The sequence below is a fragment of the Mesoplodon densirostris genome, chromosome 4 (genome assembly GCF_025265405.1).
Source record: "Mesoplodon densirostris isolate mMesDen1 chromosome 4, mMesDen1 primary haplotype, whole genome shotgun sequence".
NCBI classification, from domain to species: domain Eukaryota; kingdom Metazoa; phylum Chordata; class Mammalia; order Artiodactyla; family Ziphiidae; genus Mesoplodon; species Mesoplodon densirostris.
Window position 1 is genome coordinate 155,470,486 of NC_082664.1, and position 22,336 is coordinate 155,492,821.

General features: G+C 42.0%; 1 protein-coding gene across 2 annotated transcripts in view; it reads right to left on the reverse strand.

Annotated features, from left to right (window-relative positions):
• Nucleotides 1-22,336, reverse strand: part of LARP4B (La ribonucleoprotein 4B) — an 85,496-nt gene that overhangs the window by 26,723 nt on the left and 36,437 nt on the right. For both annotated transcript variants that reach the window (XM_060097547.1, XM_060097545.1), the window contains exons 4-5: nt 8,760-8,898; nt 8,377-8,517 (exon numbers count right to left, since the gene is read on the reverse strand). In XM_060097547.1, the coding sequence (XP_059953530.1) occupies nt 8,377-8,517; nt 8,760-8,898 (280 nt within the window). The remainder of the gene's footprint in view (nt 1-8,376; nt 8,518-8,759; nt 8,899-22,336) is intronic.

The window sequence follows — 22,336 nt, forward strand, 5'->3', positions numbered from 1 at the left end:
GTTCAGGGCGCGGGACAGGGTGCACTGGGAGGGCGCCCAGAGGTGCAGGGAACCTCCTGAGGCAGGCGCGTGTTCTATGCACATCACAGGTATGATGGACTCCCTGAGGCCAGGAAAGAACCACTTGAAAGGAAGAAGGGAGCTCACATATCCTGCTCCACCAGTGCCTGTTCCACCAGCTGGCCTGGAAGACCTCATGCTCACAAAGCCCCAAACACACTGGCAAGAGGAGAGAAGGGTCTGGCCTCAGAAGTGGGAAATAATGAGCCCCAGACTGAGCACTGCTCCACTCATACCTAACAAATCATAAAACAAGATATGAAAGGATCAATGTTTCCAAGTAACTTTGTGGCATCCTGGAATAAGAACCAAAATGTCTATAGAAATATAAAAATATTAAGTACCTAACAAAGTCAAATCCAGTCTAACCAAAAATTACAGTGAGTGTAAAGAAACCTATCCCGTACAGATGTTAACATTAACTGACAAAGACACTGTAATGGTTATCCTACCTGTACCTCACGTGCTCCAAAGGTTAGGTAGAAATATAAAAAATATAAAAAAAGACCCAAATAGAATTTGTACAGATGAAAACTACAATGTCTGATATCAAAAATATAGTTTGTGAAATTAACAACTGATCAGATAGTATAGAAGACTAGTGAACTTGAAGATATGAGAAACTTTCCAAAAGGAAACAGAAAAATAAGATTTTTTTTAAAAAGGACAGAGGATCCCTTCAAGGGGCTTAATATAGGTATAACCAGAGAGCATGTAGGAGAAGAAATGGCAAGGTGGGGGAGGAGCATTTGAAGAAATTACAGCCAAGATATTCCAAGTTTGATGAAAACATTGATAAATCACAGATCAAGAAGCTCAACAAACCCCAACCACAAGAAACAAGAAGATTACCTTTAAGACTTTAAGATACATCATAATCAAAATACTCAAAACCACTATAATGAGAAAAATCTTAAAAGCAGCAAGATTTTTTTTTTTTTGCGGTACGCGGGCCTCTCACTGTTGTGGCCTCTCCCGTTGCGGAGCACAGGCTCCGGACGCGCAGGCTCAGCGGCCATGGCTCACAGGCCTAGCCACTCCGCGGCATGTGGGATCTTCCCAGACCGGGGCACAAACCCGTGTCCCCTGCATCGGCAGGCGGACTCTCAACCACTGCACCACCAGGCACAGCAAGATTTTAAACAGTGGAACAAAGTTAAAAAAGCAGCAAGAGTTTAAGCAGTGGAACAAAGTTAAGGATGATAGAGTTATCAGAAATAATGCAGGTAAAAAGAGAGCACCACAGCATCTTTAAGGCCAAGAGAGGGAGATCAGGATTTACACACAGGAATAAAGAATACCAGAAATGCTAACTGCATGGATAAGTATGGAAGCTTGCTTTCTTATAAAATACCATTTTCCAGTACAAGAAACCAAGGTTCCTTGGAGAAATGGCTGATTCTAGGACCAGAGCAGTGAGAATGAGAACAAAACAACAACAACAACAACAACAACAACAACAACAACAAACCCTTCACTGATGGGGTAGGTCAGATGGAGGAGCCAACTAGAAGAGCTTCCAATGGCCAAAGGTAGAGCATCGGAGCAATCAAATAAAGCAGTGGTGATTTTTACACATGGATACAATAACACCCATGAGTCCACACTGATACAAGTCAATGGCTGAACAAATAAATAAATGAAGGAGAAGAGACAAATCCCTATGCATAAGAGTTCCAAGTTATTTATGTAGATTCTCTGCCCTCAGGAAGGGGACATTCCTTAAGTGTAGGTTGGGTACAGTCAGTGACTTCCTTCCAAAGAGCACCACATGGAAAGAGGGAGGAAAAAAAGAGTAACTTCACAGTTGAGAAAGCTAATAATAAACCTACTTCAGCCAACTGGTCAAGGTCAACATCAACCATAATAAATCATGCTGATAGTATGTACCCTTAAAATGATGGGATGAAAACTGCTCTTAACCTCTGTGGTATTCCTTCCCTCAAACCCATCATGATGAGAAAAACATCAAATGAATTCCAGTACCATACAAAATAACTGACCAGTACTGCTCAAAACTATCAAGGTTATCAAAAACAAGTAAAGTCTGAGAAACTATTACAGCCAAGAGGAGCCTTAAGAACACATATCAACTAAATGTAACATGGTGTCCTGGGACAGGAAAAGGATATTAGGTAAAACGTACCAACACTGGTTCAGTAACTGTGGCAAATAACATCTTACGAATGTAAGATGTTAACAGGAGAAAATGAATGCTGCGTCTATGGGAACTCTCTGTACTCAATCTTCTCAATTTTTCTGTAAGCCTAAAGCTATTCTAAAACAAATAGCAAGGTGAGATTACCAATTACCGCAGTAAACGTTAATGTTCTAAACATTTAAATTAAAGGTAGAGACCATAGGATCTGACTTATGATCCAAATACTGGTTCTTTGATATGAATAAAATTGACAAACCTCTACCCAGATTGACTAGGGGGAGGAGGGGAGAAAAGACATACATTACCAATAACAGGAATGAGTGATGTGACATGACTACAGATTCTACAGATATTAAAAGTATAAACAGAATATTATGTGCATTCTATGCAATAACTGAAAATTTAGATGAAATGGACAAAGTACATAAGTAAAGACATAAGTAACCAAAGCTTTCTCAAGAAGAAATAAACCTGAGTAGCCCTATATAAAAAAACAAACTGTAGCTGACAACTTTCCCACAATCAATACTCTAGGCTCAGACGGCTTCATTCTTCATTTAAGGAAGAAATAAACTCTTCCCAAAAATTTAATAGGAGGGAAAACATCAAAAATACAACTACAGAGCAATATTCCTCATGAACACAAGTGTACAAATTCTAAGCAAAATTATGGCCAGTCTAATCCAACAATATATCAGAAGCGTATTACATCCTGATCCAGTGAGGCTTACCCTAGGAATTTAAGGTTGGTTAAACATTAAAAAAAAAAAAATCAATGTAATTCATCTTAACACACTAAAAAAGAAAAAAATATTTGGTCATTGCCATAGATGAAGAAAAAAGTATCAAAAACTCCTCTTTAACCATTCCTCTTTAAAAGTCTCAGCAAATCATAACAGAAGGGTACCTGTCAACCGATAAAGGTCATATATGCAGAACTACAACTAACACTATACATGATGGTGAAAGACAATGTTTTCCCCCCTAAGATCAGTCAGATGTTTGCTCTCACCACATCTGTTCACCTTTGTAAGGAAGGACCTTATCAGTGCAACCATGCAAGATAAAGGAATAAAAGGCACCAAATTGGATAGGAAATAAAACTGAATTTATTCACAGATAACATGATAGCCTATATAGAACATCCAACAGAATCTACAAAATAGTTTCTAAAACTAATAAGTGAGCTTAACAAGTTTTCAGGGTATGATATAAATTTATAAAAATTAATTATATTTCTGTCTACTAGTAATAAACAGTTGCAGATTGAATTTTTAAAAACCACTTACAATAGCACCAAAAAATATGAGATACTTAAGGATAAATTGGACAAAAGATGTGAAAAGCCAGTAGGCTGAAAACTGAAAAATACAGTCAAGAGAGATTAAAAGAAGATCTGAACAAGTGGAGACATACACCATGTCATGAACATCTAGCCAAGATGTCAATCTTCTCCAACTGATCTACAGAGTCAATGAAATCCCAGTAAAAATCTCAGCATTCTATAGAAATTGACTGGCTCATTCTAATTTGCATGGAAATGGAAAGGACCTAGAATAGCCAAAATAACTCTGAAAAAGAACAAAACTGGAAGGCTAATACTACCTGTTTTAAAGAATTATTTACAGTAAGCAAAACAGCGTGGTTTTGTTGTCCCAAGAGAAGGATGGAGAAGAGACAGTCCAGAGACAAACCGACATACTCAGGGACAAATGATTCTGACAGAGGCACAAAGGCAGTGCAGTGGGGAAAGGAGAGTCTTTCTGACGAATGGTACTGGAACAGGTGCATATCTACATGTGAGAAAAAAACAAAAAAGAACTTTGCTTCACACCTCACACCACATACAAAAATTAACTTAAAATGGGCCACAGACCTAAAAAATGTAAAATTTAAAACCATACAACTTATAGTAGACAAGCTTTGCAACCTTGGATTAAATAAGGATTTCGCAGGAAAAACACCAGAAGCAAGATCCACAATTGGACGATATAAAAGATTTTAAACTTTTGCTTTTCAAAAGATACTGTTAGGAGAACAAAAAGACAAGCCACAGACTGGAAGCATGTATTTGCAAGTTACATATCTGGTAAAGACTTGTGTCCAAAGAACTCTCAACTCAATAATAAATCAACCCAGTAAAAAAATGGGCAAAAGACTTGAACAGACCCTTCACCAAAGAAAATATACACACATGAAAAGATGTTTTGCACCATTAATCATTAGGAAAATACAAAGTAAAACCACAATAAGATTCCACTGCCTACCTTTTAGAATGGCTAACATTAAAAAGACTGTATCAAGTGCTGGTGAGGACGTGGAGCTGCTGGAGCTCTGATCCACTGCAGGTGGGAGTGCAAAGGGTGAAGATAAACCTATGCCTAATAGATGATGCATCTACTCCATTCCTATGTATTTACCCAAGAGAAATGAAAACATATGTACATACAAACCCTTGTTTATAAATGTCCATAGCAACCTTATTTGTAAGGGCCTCAAGCTGGAAACAATCCAAATATTCATCAGCAGGTGAATAGAAAAACAAACTGGTAGATGATGGAATGGAATACTATTTGGCAATAAAAAGGAAAGGCCCATAAATGTTATTACATGAATGAATCTCAAAATTAGCAAGTAAAAAAAGCCTGAGAAAAAGAGCACAAACTATAAAACTCCATTTACATAAAATTCTAGAAAACCCCAAACTAATCTACAGTGACAGGAAGCAGGTGAGTGGTTGGCAGGGGCAGGGAGCGGGCAGGAGGAAGGGCACAGGTAGCTTTGTTATCTTGACTGGGTCATGGTTTTTCATGTGTACACACACCTCATCAAATTCGGGAGAGAAATCAGTGAGGATGGGAAGAATCAGCAAGTCAATTCTAGAATGCACTGAATACTGTGCTTTAAACTAAGGAAAATAAAACTTATAGAAAGGTTAGGATATTCCAAACATGTGATGTTTATAGTACATCAATTATGCTTCATTAATGCTCTATACCCCAAGGTTGGTAGGTGTGAAATAGCTGTCCAGAAGCTGGGCTGCACGGGGCCACGCAGCCCCGCTAGTCTGAGACCGTGAATGGAAAATGAGACCATTCCACACTGCTATAATTTTTTCTTCAGCCACATCTGTCTATCTGCTCAGGAACAGACACAGAGTAGGTAGAGAATTATATTTAAACAAGATGGAGGCATTTCCTAAGCAACTGTGAAGAAGTTAGATGCAAGGAAGTAACTGAAATGAAGGTCTGTGCAATCCAGGCAGAGTGAGGAGGGAAGCGAGGGGCCAGGTAGGCATGTGACCACAAAGGTCAGTCAGTGCCAACCGAAGCAGCAACCGTGTGGATGAGGTCTTTGTGGGGCCCCTTCAAGGGGAAAATAAACAAATATTTAATGCCAGACACTTCCATGGTGCTTATTACGCACGTCTCGTATATAACACCACAGCTGGTGGCAAGAAAGGGAGGGCAGGCTTTCTCAGTCATGTAATCTTCTCTAACCCAAGCATTTCTCTAGACAGTCACACAGGGGCCTGAACACGCTCCACAGGCAGCTGCTCTGCTCAACTGCTGGCAGCCAGTTTGGGGGAGCTATTTCTTTCCACTCAAGCTTTCCCATCCAACTGGCAATAATGAGAGTGTAGCCTACCCCTAAGGTCTGTTGGGGTTTTAAAAATTGTTTGGTCTTTTAGATCAAGGCAGAAACAAAATCGGAGGCAAGCAACTGGTGTCCCATTACCTACAGCCATTTCTATGCTGGTCCACACTCTGGAGCCCAAAAGAGAACTGCTCTCTTCCTCTTTTCCTTCTTCTGAAAAGCTTTAAATATCCCTTTTACAGAAAGCCAACTCCTTTTGGGTTTGACTCTCAATTTCAACATTAACGCTCCCTCTCTGTACTTTTATTGACGTTTTGCCCTATGGTTAGTTTTCCGCTTCTCCTATTTAAATCTGATTTGCCTTTCAGGAACTATTCAGGTCTTACATTCCCTGTGAGGCCTCTGGACCAGAACCTCTCACCTCTGCATCAACAGAAGAGTCAGTTTAAAGGAGAATCAAAGGAAGCAGTGAAAGGCACATTGTTTAGGGAAAGATTTAACAAGCTGAATTTTTAAAAGCACACAAAGCTCTGAACAGGGCGAGGGTGGTCATTGTCGGTACCTGTGTGCACAGAGGTATTGGACTAGAAATGGCCTGGGGCTCTGATGGCGTGTTGGGACCACCTAGTGTGCACCCCAGCTCACTCCAGCCCCTCTGGCTCTGGCCTGCTCTCCACTAGGGCGGAGGAACCACTGCAGGGTCAGGGGGTCTGCATACATTTAGAGGGAATGGAACCAGCTCAAACCCAACCCTCAAGGCTTCTGTTCCAGCACCATGGGTCCCCCCACCCCCACCCCCACCCCCAGCCATGATAGTTACCTGTTTCATCTAATTTCATAGAGACAGAGAAAGTTAAACAAAATGAGAAGACAGAGGAATATGTTTCAAATGAAAGAAAAGGAAAAAACCCTGTAAAAACCCCTAATGAAACAGATAAATAACTTATCAGATAAAAAATTCAAAGCATTAGTAATAAGAATGCTAACTGAACTAGGGAAAGGAATAGATGAACACAGTGAGAATTTTAACGAGAAACTAGGAAATATAAAAAAGAACCAGTTGGAACTGAAGAACACAATACCTGAAATGAGAAAGACAGTACAGGGAATGAAAGCAGACTAGGTGACACAGAAGAACACATAAGTGATCTAGAAGATAGAATAATGGAAATCACCCAATAAGAACAGCAAAGAGAAAAATAAATTTTTAAAAATGAGGATAGTTTGGGACTTCCTTGGTGGCACAGTGGTTAAGAATCCACCTGCCAATGCAGGGGACATGGGTTCGAGCCTTGGTCCAGGAAGATCCCACATGCTGTGGAGCAACTAAGCCTGTGCACCACAACTACTGAGCCCACGTGCTCCTCCCCCTCTGCTCACACCACTTGTGCTCTGCAACAAGAGAAGCCACCACAATGAGAAGCCTGAGCACCACAACAACAAGTAGCCCCCGCTCGCCGCAGCTAGAGAGAGCCCGCGTGTACCAACGAAGACCCAACACAGCCAAAAAAATAAATGAAATGAAATGAAATGAAATGAAATGAGGATAGTTTAAGGGACCTCTGGGACAACATTAAGCATACTAACAATCATATTATACGGGTTCCAGAAGGAGGAGAGAGAGAGAAGGGGGTAGAAAATGTGTCTGATGAAATTATGGCTGGAAACTTCCCAAAGCTGAAGAAGTAAACAGATATCCAGGTACAGGAAGCACAGAAGGTCCCAAACAAGATGAACCCAGGGACCCATACCACAACGTATCATAGTTAACATGGTAAAGGTTACAGAGAGAATTCTAAAGACAACAAGAGAAAAACAAAGAGTCACATACAAGGGAACCCCCATAAGGCTATCAGCTGATTTTCCTGCTGAAACTCTGCAGGCCAGAAGCGAGTGACATGATATACTTTAAGGGCTGAAAGGGAAAAACCTGCAACCTAGGATACTCTATCCAGCAAGATTATCCTTTGGAATTGAAGAAGAGATTAAAGAACATCTCAGACAAGCAAAAAACTAAAATAATTCAATACTTAAACCTACACTAAAAGAAATGTTGAAGGGTCTTCTCGAAGTGGAGAAGAACTAAGAATCTATTGGAAAGGGAAAATCCCACTAGGAAAGGCAGACATATAGTAAGGAATGAAGATTACTTAAATAAGTCAGTATGTAGATAAGGATACAAACTGTAAAAGCAACTATAACTACAATACACAGTTAAGGGAGAAATAAGAATATACAAAATGACATCAAAAACAAAATGTGGGGGAGGGGAGTAAAAAAAGAAGGATCTTTTAGAATGTGTTCGAACTTAAATGACTATCAGTCTAAAATAAGTAGATATAGTTATAGGTTAACATATATGAGGAACCCCATGGTAGCCACAAATCAAAAACCTACAATAGATACACAAAAGCTAGAGAGAAAAGAACACAAGCATGACACTAAAGAAATCATCAAACCACAAGGGAAGAAACAAAAAAGAAATGAACAAAGAATTAAAAATGCAACATAAAGAAGCCCATACTCTATACGAAAATGAATTCATAAAACAGCTTTACCCGTCTCGCTATTTTCAGGCGGTGATTCATACTCTGAGTGGTCCAGACCCAAAGTGCTCATGGCTGTCTGGTCTGACTCCTGTAAATCTGACAGTGCAGCATTCTCATGACTTTTGTCACCATCACCATTGGTGTCCAATCCTGTAATTAAGAATTTCACCCCAAAAGGCAGGGTTAGAAGAACAGCCTTCTCTTAAAACAAAACAAAAGACTTATACCTGCAGTTATCTGACCTTTTTAACTTGACTGTGAGAAACCTCGTTGCTCTCAAATACTGTCACTAACCATGACACAGATCTTAATAAACACTTTCCCAAAGATGAACTACAAGGAAACAAAGCCGAAGCCAAGAGGAAAGATGCCCCTCGCCCCCACCCACTCACCCTCCTGGCCGCGGCCGGGCGTCGCCTCCCAGGCTGCGCTCACACTGCCATCCGCTGCACTACTTGCTTCCAAGTGTAACACAGGAGTCCCCCATACTTTTGCATTAGGGTTTAGCTCTGAAACCTTGGCCGTTGGTACCTAAGAAAAAATGTGATATATTCATTTGTATCCAAATTTCAATCAAATGCAATTTTACTTACTAATTAAGAGTTAAAACACATCCACCTTAGAGAACTTATGCGAAAAAGGATGAACCTATTTACACGTACGTTTAGGATGAAATCAAGTGAAAAAGTAATAAAAGTTGATGTACTCAGAACTCAACTCACCAGTAGATTTTAAGTTCTTACTAAGTAGAAGGCTCTCCAGAAACAGGAATGAAAGAGCCCTTGCCTTCATGGAGATATCTGATCAACTGTGTAACTGATAAATAACTGGTGATCCAATTATCATCTCTGTTCCAGATTCCCAACACAATTCACAGATTTAGAAATCTGAATATCAATGGATAAAATGTTAAAATAAAGCTCGAACACTCACAGAAGTAAAGGCTGCAGAAAATGAAAGTCTGTCGGAGAGGTGCCTGGTGCGGCCACTCTTTGTGCTCATTTCCAGTTACTCGGCCTCCTCGCTGTTCTGGACACACCGGGCCCTTCTGCTTGCCCGGCTCCATTTAACCAGAACACTCCCAGACATCCGCACGGCTGGCTCACGCCTTCACACCCCTTGGGGATTGCTGAGGTCTTCTCTGGCACACCCTACTAAACCCACAACCACCCCTGGATTTTTCCTTTCCTGCTTACAAAACTTGAGTGGCTCCCAAAATCTAAAAGAAAGTTGATGTCCCAGGGACAGCTGCCCCCCCAAACTAACTCCAGTTCTACTGCCATGATTCTTGAGCAAAACCTAGCCAAACGATCTGCCTTTTCCCAGGCACCATAAGCCTTAACACCACTGTGCAGGGGCCAGAGCTTCCAAAGGGAGGGAGACAAGGTTCCAGGTCCCAGAAGCCCCCAGGTAGTGCCAGGCAGGAGCTCCAAACTGGGAGCAGCCTCACTGCATGACCCCAGAGATGCCGTCTCCAAGGTCAGGGGTACCATATGAGCCAAGAAGGAAACAACATGTGGGTTAACAATCCTAAAAAAGAATAAATTCACTCTAGCTGGGGCAATTAAAGTTTGTAGTGAAAAATGAAATGATTTCTGAAATTGAGCATACAGACTGATGTGGATTAAAACTACAAAATATATTCTGTTCCTACCTAGGAGGCGTGGGCAATAAACTTCATGCCCACAAAACCAGGCACCTAAGTGAGGGTCTATCTGGAGTCCTTTTAAGTAAAGTACTGGATAGGGCGAAGAATAGGGTCCCTGTTCTCCTTCAAGAATATCACTCTCAAAAAGCACTTACTCTTCAAGCTCCCTTCTTAAATGACATCTAAACTTCCAGCTCATTTCTGGTCTCTGCTTCTGTACATCCACCCATCTCTCCAACAAATACTTCTGAAATTCTCACTAAGTGCCCGGTACAGCAGGAGGCAATCAGAGTATCATGGGGAACAGGCAGAAACGACTCCTGCCTTGAGCACAGCAACGCAGAAGACGCTCTGCACCTCACAGACACCACTGCCCTTCTCAGCAGTTACACCTTTTCAATTTGTTCTTTTTTTAAACTCACATCTTTATTTTCTTTCCTATTCTAATACTAGTGTAAATCACCTTTTCTGGTTAGACCCAGTCTCGTTCTACCACACAACACACACCAAGTTTCCCACCCACGGAACATACTCCCCTGACCTCATGGACATGCTATACATTCTCCAAATTCCCAACACCAACCCACACTGGTCTTTTCCATTTTTAGCACCATCTGCCATTGGCTACGCTGCATCACCGACACACATTTTTTAGCTCACTAACACACACACACACACACACACACACACACACACACACACACACACTCCTGGGAGCGCCCTGCCTGCAAGCAGCATCCCAGGGCCGCGTGCTCGGGCCGCGTGCTCCTCCCCCTCTGCTCGCACCGCAAGGACATGTCCTGTCCTCTCTGCGGCCCGAGGGGTCCTGGACGTCCACCCTGGGCACACTTCACGGCTGACACCTGGCAGTCCTGAGCTCAGCATGGAGCTGCCTGAGAAACATGCAGAAGGAATGAATGTTTAATAAAGTAATAACAGAAAATTCTACTTTCCACTATTTGACAACTTGTGAAAGGTTTTATGCTACAGCTGAATGGAACCCTATCTGTACACAATTTACTACTTCTAAAGCAGTAAATCAAGTATTAGGGACTTACCAGTTTTGAGCAGTTAACCAGTATTCAAGAGGTACTCTGAGGTGTGACATGGGATGCAAGAACGGAGACATGATTAAGGGGGAACAACATGACAGCTAGCACGAGGGCCTGCTGGGTGACAGGCACACACCACGCACGTACCTGCGTTTAATCCTAACACCCTAGGAGGCAGTGGTCATCACACCCCATTTCACAAGGAAGAAAACCAAGGCAGAGAAAGGTTAAGTAACTTGCCAACAAATATTATGGTAATTAGAAAACTGTGTTCCAATATCAGGAAAAACAAAACATCTATCAAGAGTTCATTAACTTCATGTAACTCACATGAGAAACAACTTGTACTAAAAATATTTCTTTAAAAATGTAGCTGCTCTCTTGCAGTCACAGGGACCTCCAACTGATTGTCAAGAACTCAAGTTTCATCTGCACGGCTTCCTAAGTCTTATTTTTCCACTGAAAAATCATGGCTAAGCAATGGTTATTAGAACCAGCGGTGAGCTGACCTTAATGGCCACATGCTGAGGCCATTCTATACAAATGACCAATGTTACTCTTTGAAGAGTACAGTATCCCCAAATTCTTGACGCTCCAAAGAAACTTTCTAACCCTCTAAATGCTACGCTCCATTAACAAAAATAAATAACCTACCAACTCATAAACTTACATTTTCTGGCCAGGAAACAGAATGGTCCCACTGATGAGTTACTGAGTAGGAACCAGAGTAACTAACACCAGAGGAAGGGAAAGGCACATGGAGAACATAAAATAGGTGAGAGAATAGAGGAAAAGAAGCACTCATTTTCTATTTTAAGTTAGCATGGACTATTCCTGGATTTGCCACTAAGTTTAGTAAGGCTTTACAGTCATGACATCTGTAACTCTGGCTTTTTATTTGTAAAATGGAATAACAGTGGCTACTTACGATTAGTTTAAAAAGATGTCTGTACAAGCACTTTGAGAACTGGAGTTCTGAACAAAGAGCACTCTCATTAAATGTAGTCTGTCAAATTAGAATACTGTTGGGCACATCTCACAATTGAAAAGCTAATACAGAACAGTGCACACATACCTCACCCACGAAGGAGCAAGACCATGGGCACTCTACTTGAGGTACAGGCACGGACTCTCGCAGCTAGGTGTCAACCACATCCACTGATGGAAATGATTAGGTAGTGTTTTGCCTCCATAACTGCTTAAGGAATAAAACTGATTAACTTGAATGTAACTGTCTCTGGTAAAACTCCCAAATGTGGGCATGGAAAGGAAAGAAAGGAGGTTAATGGATAAATTATAGGATTTAATTTCTACTTGTTTATTTCCATATAACAGGCATAACACTGGAGCCACATCTATCATCTATCTCCTTACTATCACCATTTTTCTTGCCTAATGCAACAAAAATCACTAAAAATAAACCACTGATTGAATGAATGAGATTTTGCTATTACAAGTATGCAGGTCCAAAGGTCAGCTTTAAGAGCAAGACTAACTTCCTGTTTGCTGAATATTTCATTTATTACAGAAATTCTAGGAAGATGCTCAAACTAGCTGCCCGTTGCAGGATCATTTGCGAAGGTTCTCCCAAACCAGTGGGGCCTGAGCACTGCGGTCCAAAAAGCTCTGCAGGTGCTTCTGACTAAAAGAAGACAGAACCAAGATTTTGGAGCCAGTTAAAAGCATCAAGTTCTACCTCCCTTAGATGGTTACCATACAAAAACAGTGGAAAGCACAGATTTTAATGCCTCTATATTCTGCAAGTGTAAACTTCTTAGAAGTGACTTTAAACACCCAATGGGCCAAAAGTTTGTTCCGCTCCAACAAGGGGCCGGTGGTGAGGACAGGATGGATGAAACTGAGGGGAGCAGCCTCTGGGGGCACATGCATCTGATGACCAGCATGCAGCGGTTAGTGCTAACGAGAGTTGACACATAGATTCTGGCTTAAATATACTAACCAGCGAACCAAATTCACGTTCTTCAGTTTGGAAATGGTTAAATTGATGTTATACTAACTTATAGCTTTACAATAACATTCAAACGACTGCCAACTGTTTAGAATAAATCTTTGTTAATCTGAGTTAAAAGCAATCAAAACGAAAGATTAGCACATCACTGCACAATTATAAGAACTGGTACAGCATACTTACTAACTGTCCACCTCTCTCTTGCCATCCCCAAATAACACCATCTTCTGCCACTGGTAGCTGATAAGGGGGCTTTTCCATCCAAAACAAAGAGATCTCTAGGTCCTGTGGCTTACTGTGCAGGTCCTCACTAAATATCTGCTCTTCTAATGTGTCTTTCGCAGCTGTATTAGTCCACGGGCAGGCCACTTGATATCCACAACCGTCTGCCAGCCCTTCAGAAAACATCTGTCTTGCCAACTCTGCCATCGGGTAATAGGAAAGTTCATTCAAAAAGTGGGAGTACAGTTCCTCTGGGAAGCTCTGCAAATCCCCCTTTGAGGGCTTTTCAGATATGAGTGGTAGAATAGAGTCCTTGCAACCTGGTACTGCTATTTCCTTGCTGTCATCTGGGATGACGGGAATCACCTGCAGACCATCGAGAGGAGCAGCTGAGTATCTGTCCACTTCGGCAGGGTCAACACCAGCCAAGCAGGAGCACCCCGCACGAGCGCCCCCTAACTCCATTCTTCCAAAGATCACCTTTGAACTTCCCACCAAACCCACTTCCCTATGTAACCCAGGTCCCTGCACAGTGGGCCTGGCACCCCTTTGTCTGAAATGGCGTGCATGTCTACTTGTCCCGCGCAGACCCACACAGCTGATGATGCCGGGACCACTGCCGCCTTCCTGCAGACAAAGCGTCTCCTCCTCTTCTCCACCGAGCGGCTCTGGTTTTCCCACCCCCAATGCACGTCCACCGGAGGCATCAGAAACTTCTTCAGCTGATTTGGAGAAAACCTGCTTCAGTCGCGGGCTCCCACCATTGTCCACAGAGTTCATCTGCACTACTTCTGACTCCCACGCACCTGGACTCGAACTCTGGTTTAAAGCTGGCACAAGGCTAAGATCTTTATATCTGTCGTCATTCACTCTACAAGTTTCATCATTTTTTTCTACTTGATTTGTTTCAAAGTCAGGGTTTTTTGCTACACTAGAACTAACATAAGCCAGCACATCCTGACTGCGCACCGCCTTGCATTTCTGTGCATTTGTTTCCCAGTCAAAGGCTGTTTTAGGGTCTGACTGGACACTTCCTATGTCAATTTTACTGGTTTCTCTGTGATTGGCTCTCAGTGATTCTTGTTCAGCACTTTCTAGTCTGTGAGGGTGACTCCCTGAGCTCTTCACACACGTTTCATCCTCTGTTTCGCTTTCCTCTTCAGCGCAGGTGAAAATACACGCAGAGGAAATGAAGTCACTCTTGAGCCACCTGGAGCCATAGAGAGACTCGCCGTTTCGGGGCACTTCCTGTGAGTTTCGGAACACTCCCTCCACGTCGGCTGCCTGCACTGCACACATTACATCACCGATCTGGGCCTTGCTGGCCCTAATGTCTGCACTCAGATGTACCTGACAGGCAGCTCTCCATTCAAAAGCCCTCGAACCACAACCCTCATCTTCAAAAATGCTAATTTCATCCTCATGTTGATAAGATAAACTATTTTGAGACTGCAAAGACAATTCTGCTTTGTTTGCAAGCTGGCTGCTTCCCACTTCCAAGCTGCAGTCACCCTGGTGCTGCTCCTCAAGCATCACTGGCCCCAGGAGGAGCTCAGTGCCCGGATCATCACATCTGTTAGGGGCTGATTCTTGGATATTTGCATGAATAGGAAGACACTCATTTCCAAAGCTCAGTGAAGTGATACATCTTTCTGAACTTAAATTGATTCTATCTAGACTTACGGAAAGGAGACTGTCTGATCTGCTAACATCTAAACTGGAACAATCATTGTCTTTTAGTGGTTTTATAGAGTTATTTTCTCCTTCCTTTTCAGAGTTTAAACTCTGATCTACAGTAGCTGTTATAGCACCAGAATCACAGTTTCTTTCAACGTTTGAAGTGCCATTAATTAAATTAACATGTGAATCAGCCACCTGACCTCCCAGTCCTGAACTGCAGTGCTCTCTCCCTTCTGGGACAGTGCACACACACAGTCGCGAGTCAATGTCTGTGCTGATATTTAATGTGGGGAGTGTGCCAACATTATGTAATACACTCCTTTCTGTGTAATCTTCAGGAAACCTGGTGGAAGTCTTTGCCTGCTGGTCACCAATGTTTACTTTACAGGGTGGGTCACCATCACTCAAAAGTTCAGAACTAGGTTCAGTTTTCTCGTTAAAAGCTTCCTTCCTTTCCCCTGGGAGTGGCCTGCACTGCGGGGATGGCTCTGCCTGCGGTGCCTCTGACTCCCCTGGCCCTTGGGCAGCATTGTCTGGTGGCCAGGCCCCTCCGCAGACCCCCTTGGAGGTGACAGCTGGACGACTCTCTGGAGCCACAGCTGTTTCATGCACATGAGCACACAGCTCATCTCCAACGTCTTGGCCATCAGGGTCAATAACACAAATACTGTAAGACCCCCTCTCTCGTGAATTCCTACATCGTTTGTGGTCACCACAAATAGGATCTCCACCCTCCCTCTCCCCACGATTCAGACCTGCAGAGTTAGCAGCGCTGCCAATCTGAACAGTTACCGCTACCTCATTCTCTACTGCAGAGCTTTCCCAAGTGGCTGGGCGACAGCAGGGAGGGTGGCTGCCAAGGCCCCGGTTGGAGGGCGCCGGGGCACGTGAGCGGGGTCCCTCACCCTCAGGGAGGCCCCCGCTCAGAGGGGCGCAGGCACCTTCACCACCCCACCCGACAGCAGCGACGTCGGGGTTCTCATCAGCCTCACCCACACTTTCAGACCCAGTTAAGAACCCAGACGTGGGAGAGGAGACAGAGTTAAGTGGCCGCCCTGGCACTGTACCCTGTCTGTGCACCAGCCTCGCAAAAACCCCGGCCCACACACTGGCCCTGCGTCCCACGCCATGAAGTTCCTCACCTCCAAAGGTACCGAATAATGAAGATAAAGTTTTACTTATCTTGTTCTCTGGTTCCTTCTCCTCCACAGATTTTTCTAACAGGCCAGTTTTTTCACTGTCATTGTCACTACTTAATTCTTTGCTGAAGCAACAACCCATGTTCGAAAGTTCAAAAGCTCACATAAAAACGCTTGTTGCTTTCTGAGCCTCCGCAAGTGCATCTCCCACTAACTTTCTATAGTTTCTGATGAGAAGCCGACACCCAGATCCCAAAAATAACCCTCGCACAGCAGTCACATGTCCCTGCCACTCAAGTCCAAAATCCTAATCACAACAGACCCTGTCCAACAGCCATTCTACTCCACACATTAAAACCCAAACAGCACACAGAATCCAAAGACTGAGAACACAACAAAAAGATTTTCGTATTATTTTTCTTATTCTCATAAACTCAATAAAAAAATAACTAAAATTATTATCCCAGACAGAAGAAGGAATTTCAGACTTTTGCTTGTTCTACAGTGTTTCAGCATTCTCTGAATTATATTTCATGGAATGGTAGCAACCAAAGGAGTTAACATGTATATTCCCCAAAGGGAAACAAGTGTAAAAATTTGTTTTTTAAAATTCTTAGGAACTTATAGTTGAATATAATTTTCTGCCTTTAAGAAATAAAGTCTGTGAGTGTTTGGGAATGGTCGTGATAGTCAAGAAACTGGAATGGTGTCTGTTAGAGATGCATGTTGAAATGTTTACGGCAAATGGCATGCTGTTAAATCACACCTGGCCTGAAAATAAAGAAGTAAATACATACAGACATAACACTTTTTAAAACTGTGTGTGCAGAGGGGAGGAAGAAACAAAATAAAAGCAAAATTGAGGGTGGAAACTGTTCAAGTCAGAATGGGCACACTGAGGTTCATTTTATTACTCTACTTCTGCAGATGTTTGAAAGTTCTAGTTAAGAAAACAGAAAGAGCAAGAGAAAAAGAGAAAGAAAGAAAATCTACACCTGCCAATCCAATACAGGAATCCCCTCGAAAGCTCCCAAACGAAGCCCTTCTTCGAGCAATAGGAGCACCGCCATCCCACACCCTGTGGTCCAGGACCGCTGACACATACGATGGGTCCGAACCTTCTTCAACATCTGTAAGCTTTGTTCTCAGTATAAGAGATTCTTTTTCTTATTATGATTCAGATATGCTATTCTGAAAACAAAATAATTCTGTTAACTCCTCTGCAAGGAGATTTTTCTACTTTAATCTACAAGTTATGGCTGGTGTACTACTAACATTTTATAAAACACTGATATATTTTTTTAAAAATAAATTTATTTATTTTATTTATTTATTTTTGGCTATGTTGGATCTTTGTTGCTGTGTGTGGGCTTTCTCTAGTTGTGGCGAGTGGGGGCCACTCTTCATTGTGGTGTGCAGGTTTCTCACTGTGATGGCTTTTTTTATTGCGGAGCACGGGCTCTAGGTGCAGGGGCCTCAGCAGCTGTGGCTCATGGGCTCTTAAGAGCACAGGCTCAGCAGTTGTGGCTCACGGGCTTAGTTGCTCTGTGGCACATGGGATCCTCCCGGACCAGGGCTCAAACCCGTGTCCCGTGCATTGGCAGGCGGAGTCCCAACCACTGCGCCACCAGGGAAGTCCCAACGCTGATATCTTTGACAAAAAAAGTTTAGGAGTTCTACTTAAATATGAAGATAACAGGGACACTTTTAAATGTACATAAACTCAAGTACTGAAACCACAGCAGGTGATGGTGATGATGATGATGATGATAACGGTAGCACTTATGTGCTACAAGAATCTAAGTACACAAATATTTTCATTTTGTCACACATTTATTTGAATTCACACTCCCAACAACCTGGGGTAGATGTATTAACCCCATTCTACCGATAAGGAGGTCTGTCTCTATCACTATAGAGTTAAATATCCCTACAAAAAGAGGATTCTTCACCCAGGATGACACAAACCCTTCATATCTGTGACATGGAGTTAAATGGAGCAGAAGTTACGGGGCAAATTCATAAGCTTATCTGCCTAGGTGTGTGTCGGTTAGCTTTTACCATGTGTGTAAGCTTTGGCAAATCAGTCTCTTTTTCTCAGTCTTCTCACTTGTAAAATGAGACCAATACCAATACCTACTTTAAAGAGTCGTCGTGATGCTATTAAGTAAAATACTTAGAATCAAACCCCAACATCACTTCAAACTCCTCATAATCTGACCCCAGCCCACCTCTATAATTGCCTCTCATTCTAAGATGCCATCCCCCTCAGCTCCTCTATTTCATCTAAAAAAAACCCAACTGGGAACTCCCTGGTGGTCCAGTGGTTAGGACACGGTGCTTTCACTGCTGAGGGCCCGGGCTCAATCCCTGGTTGGGGAACTAAGATATGTTAGTTTGGCAAGCCTCTCAGCACAGCCAAAAAATAAAATAAAATATAAATAAATAAATTAAAAAACCGCAACTGAATAACCCTGGCATATCCTATCTTTGCTCAAACCGTTTATCAGGTCTCCTGCCCACAATTTCCAATCTCACCATCCTTTATAAGGCCACCCCTCTCAATTTTGCAAAACGACTCTCTCCTATCCCCACACACTGCCCACTCTTCATGCCTCTGGGAAAGCATCCTAATAGCAAGTCAGTGTCAGCACCATCAACTCAAAGTGGGGGAATCTACAGGCTCTCTAAAAGAATTAAAAGATGCAAACACAAAATTTTAAAGATATGTCCATGTTTGCATTGTAGGTTTAAGAGTGCAGTGGTGCTATGTGACAACACTTAAATTAACCTAATTTACTGAGAAAAGAACTGGATCTAAAACGTCATAAATTCATTCAAGCCCAGTGAAGGCCAGGTGACACCAAGGTGCACCACAGAAACAAATCAACAAAAGCAGTAAGAAGTTATTCACTCGAAATTCTGCAGTTTAGGTTGTGGTAAACTCAAAGAAGTTCTGGGTAACTAGTACCACAAGTACTTGGTGAAGGAGCTTTTAGTTTCAGCAAAACATCACCTGCCAGACTAAATGAATGTCATTAATTTGCATTTTATAGGTTTGAGCAATCAAGTTTTATATTTGTATAAGAATTCTTATTACATGCAATAAGAATTTATCAGTAGTTCTACGTTATTAAAAAGACAATTTAAATCAATGACAACCTGGAAAAAGTTCTCACATAAAAGTTTATAAGAAAATGTGGGGAAGGGGAGTAAGAAAATGCAGATCTTTTAGAATGTGTTTGAGCTTATATGACGACCAGTCTAAAACAAGTAGATATAGTTATGGGTTAACATACTTGAAAACCAGGGTAACCACAAATCAGAAACATACAACAGATTCACAAAAACCAAAAAGAAAGGAACTTGAGCATAATACAAAAGAAAACCAACAAACCACAAAAGGAAAACGAAGAAATACAAAATTAACTGGAAAACAAGATTTAAAATGGCAATAAATACATACTAATCAATAATTACTTTAAATGTCAATGGACTAAATGTTCCAATCAAAAGACAGAGTGGCAGGGCTTCCCTGGTGGCGTAGTGGTTGAGAGTCCGCCTGCCAATGCAGGGGACACAGGTTCGTGCCCCAGTCCAGGAAGATCCCACGTGCCATGGAGCAGCTGGGCCCGTGAGCCATGGCCGCTGAGCCTGTGCATCCGGAGCCTGTGCTCCACAGCGGGAGAGGCCACAGCAGTGAGAGGCCCGCGTACCGCAAAAAAAAAAAAAAAAAAAAAAAAAAGACACAGTGGCAGATTGAATAATAAAATAAGGACCTACAGTACGCTGCCTACAGGAGATCACTTTAGGGCAAAAGTCACATATGGACTGGAAGTGAGGAGACAGAAAAAGACATTTCATGCAAATGGAAATGACAAGAAAGTGGGGTTAGCAATACTCATATCAGACTAAATAGACTTTAAAACAAAAGCCATAAAGAAAGACAAAGCCGGACACTATATAATGATAAAACCATCAACAGAAGGAGTGGATATCATACTTGTTAACATATATGCACCCAACATAGGAGCACCTAAATACATAAAACAAATACAACAGACATAAAGGGAAAATTCGATGGGAATATAATAATAGTAGGCTTTAACACTCCACTGACATCAATGGATAGATCTTCCAGATAGAAGATAAATAAGGCAATGAAGATTCTGAATGACACATCAGAATAGTTAGATTTAGTTGATATTTCCAGGACACTGCATCCAAAAAAAACCCAGAATACACATTCTTTTTAAGTGTGCATAGAACATTCTCTAGGGTACAAAACAAACCTCAACAAATTTATCAGTATAGAAATTACTTCAAGCATCTTTGCTGATCACAACGGCATGAAACTAGAAATTAACCACAGAAAGAGAAACAAGAAAAAAAACAGATTACAGGGAGACTAAACAACATGCTACTAAGAAACGAATGGGTCAACAATAAAATCAAAGAGAAAATTAAAAAAATACCTCGAGACAAATGACAATGAAAACACAACCGTACAAAATCTATGGGATGCAGAAAAAGCAGTTCTAAGAGGGAAGTTCATAATGATACAGGTCTTCCTCAAAAAAAACAAGAAAAATCTCCAATAAACAACCTAACCTACCACCTAAAGAATTAGAAAAAGAACAAACAGAACCTAGTGCTGGCGGGAGGGAGGAAATAATAAAGATCAGAGGGAAAATAAATAGAGAGTAAGAAAAAAAAACAGAAAAAAAAATCAATAAAACCAAGAGCTGTTTTTTTTTGTTGTTTTTTTTGCAGTACGCGGGCCCCTCACCGCTGCAGCCTCTCCTGCTGTGGAGCACAGGCTCCGGACGTGCAGGCCCAGCGGCCACGGCCCACAGGCCCAGCCACTCCGCGGCATGTGGGATCCTCCCGGACTGGGGCACGAACCCGGGTCCCCTGCATTGGCAGGCGGACTCTCAACCACTGCGCCACCAGGGAAGCCCAGAGCTAGTTTTTTGAAAGGTTAAACAAAAGCAACAAACCTCTGGCCAAGCTCACCAAGAAGAAAAGAGAAGGGATCCAAATAAACAAAATAAGAAATGAAAGAGGAGAAACAACAACCAACACCACAGATTTTTCTGGTATTTTAACAAAATACCATAAGTAAATATTATGAACAGTTATACACCAACAAAATGGACAACTCAGAAGAAATGGACAAGTTTCTAGAAACTTACAGCCCACCAAAACTGAATCAAGAAGAAACATAATTTGAACAGACCAATCACTAGATGTGAAATAGAATCTGTAATTAAAAAAAAAAAAAATTCCCTGCAAACAAAAGTCCAGGACTGGATGGCTTCTCTAGGGAATTCTACCAAACGTACAAAGAAGAACTTATACCTATACTTCTCAAACTCTTCCAAAAGACTGAAAAGAAAGAAACACTCCCAAAGTCATTTTATGAAGCCACCATCACCCTGACAATAAAACCAAACAACGACCATACCAAAAAAGAAAATTACAGGCCAACATCTTTGATAAATAAAGATGCAAAAATCCTCAACAAAATATTAGCACACCAAATCCAACAACACGTAAAAAGGATTACACACCATGATCAAGTTGAATTCATTCCAAGGTCACATGGATGGTTCAACACATACAAATCAATCAATGTGATACACCACATCAACAAAAGACAAAAACCACATGATCATCTCAATAGATGCAGGAAAAGCATTTGATAAAATTCAACATCCACTCGGGATAAAAACTCTTCCCAAAGTGGGTACAGAAGGAACATATCTCAACATAATAAAAGCCACTTATGACAAACCCATAGCCAACATAACACTAAACAATGAAAAGCTTAAAGCGGGACCTCCCTTGTGGCACAGTGGTTAGGAATCCACCTGCCAATTCAGGGGACACGGGTTTGAGCCCTGGTCTGGGAAGATCCCACATGCTGCAGAGCAACTAAGCCTGTGCACCACAACTACTGAGCCTGCGCTCTACAGAGCCCATGAGCCACAACTACTGAGCCCACGTGCCTAGAGCCCATGCTCCACAACAAGAGAAGCCATGGCAATGAGAAGCCCGTGAACTGCAACGAAGAGTAGCCCTAGCTCACAACTAGAGAAAGCCCGCATAGCAATGAAGACCCAACACAGCCAAAAATAAATAATTAATTTTTTAAAAAAAAGAAAGAAAAGCTGAAAGCCTTCCCATTAAAATCTCAAACAAGCCAAGGATGCCCACTATCACCACTTCTTTTCAACATAGTATTGGAAGTCCTCAC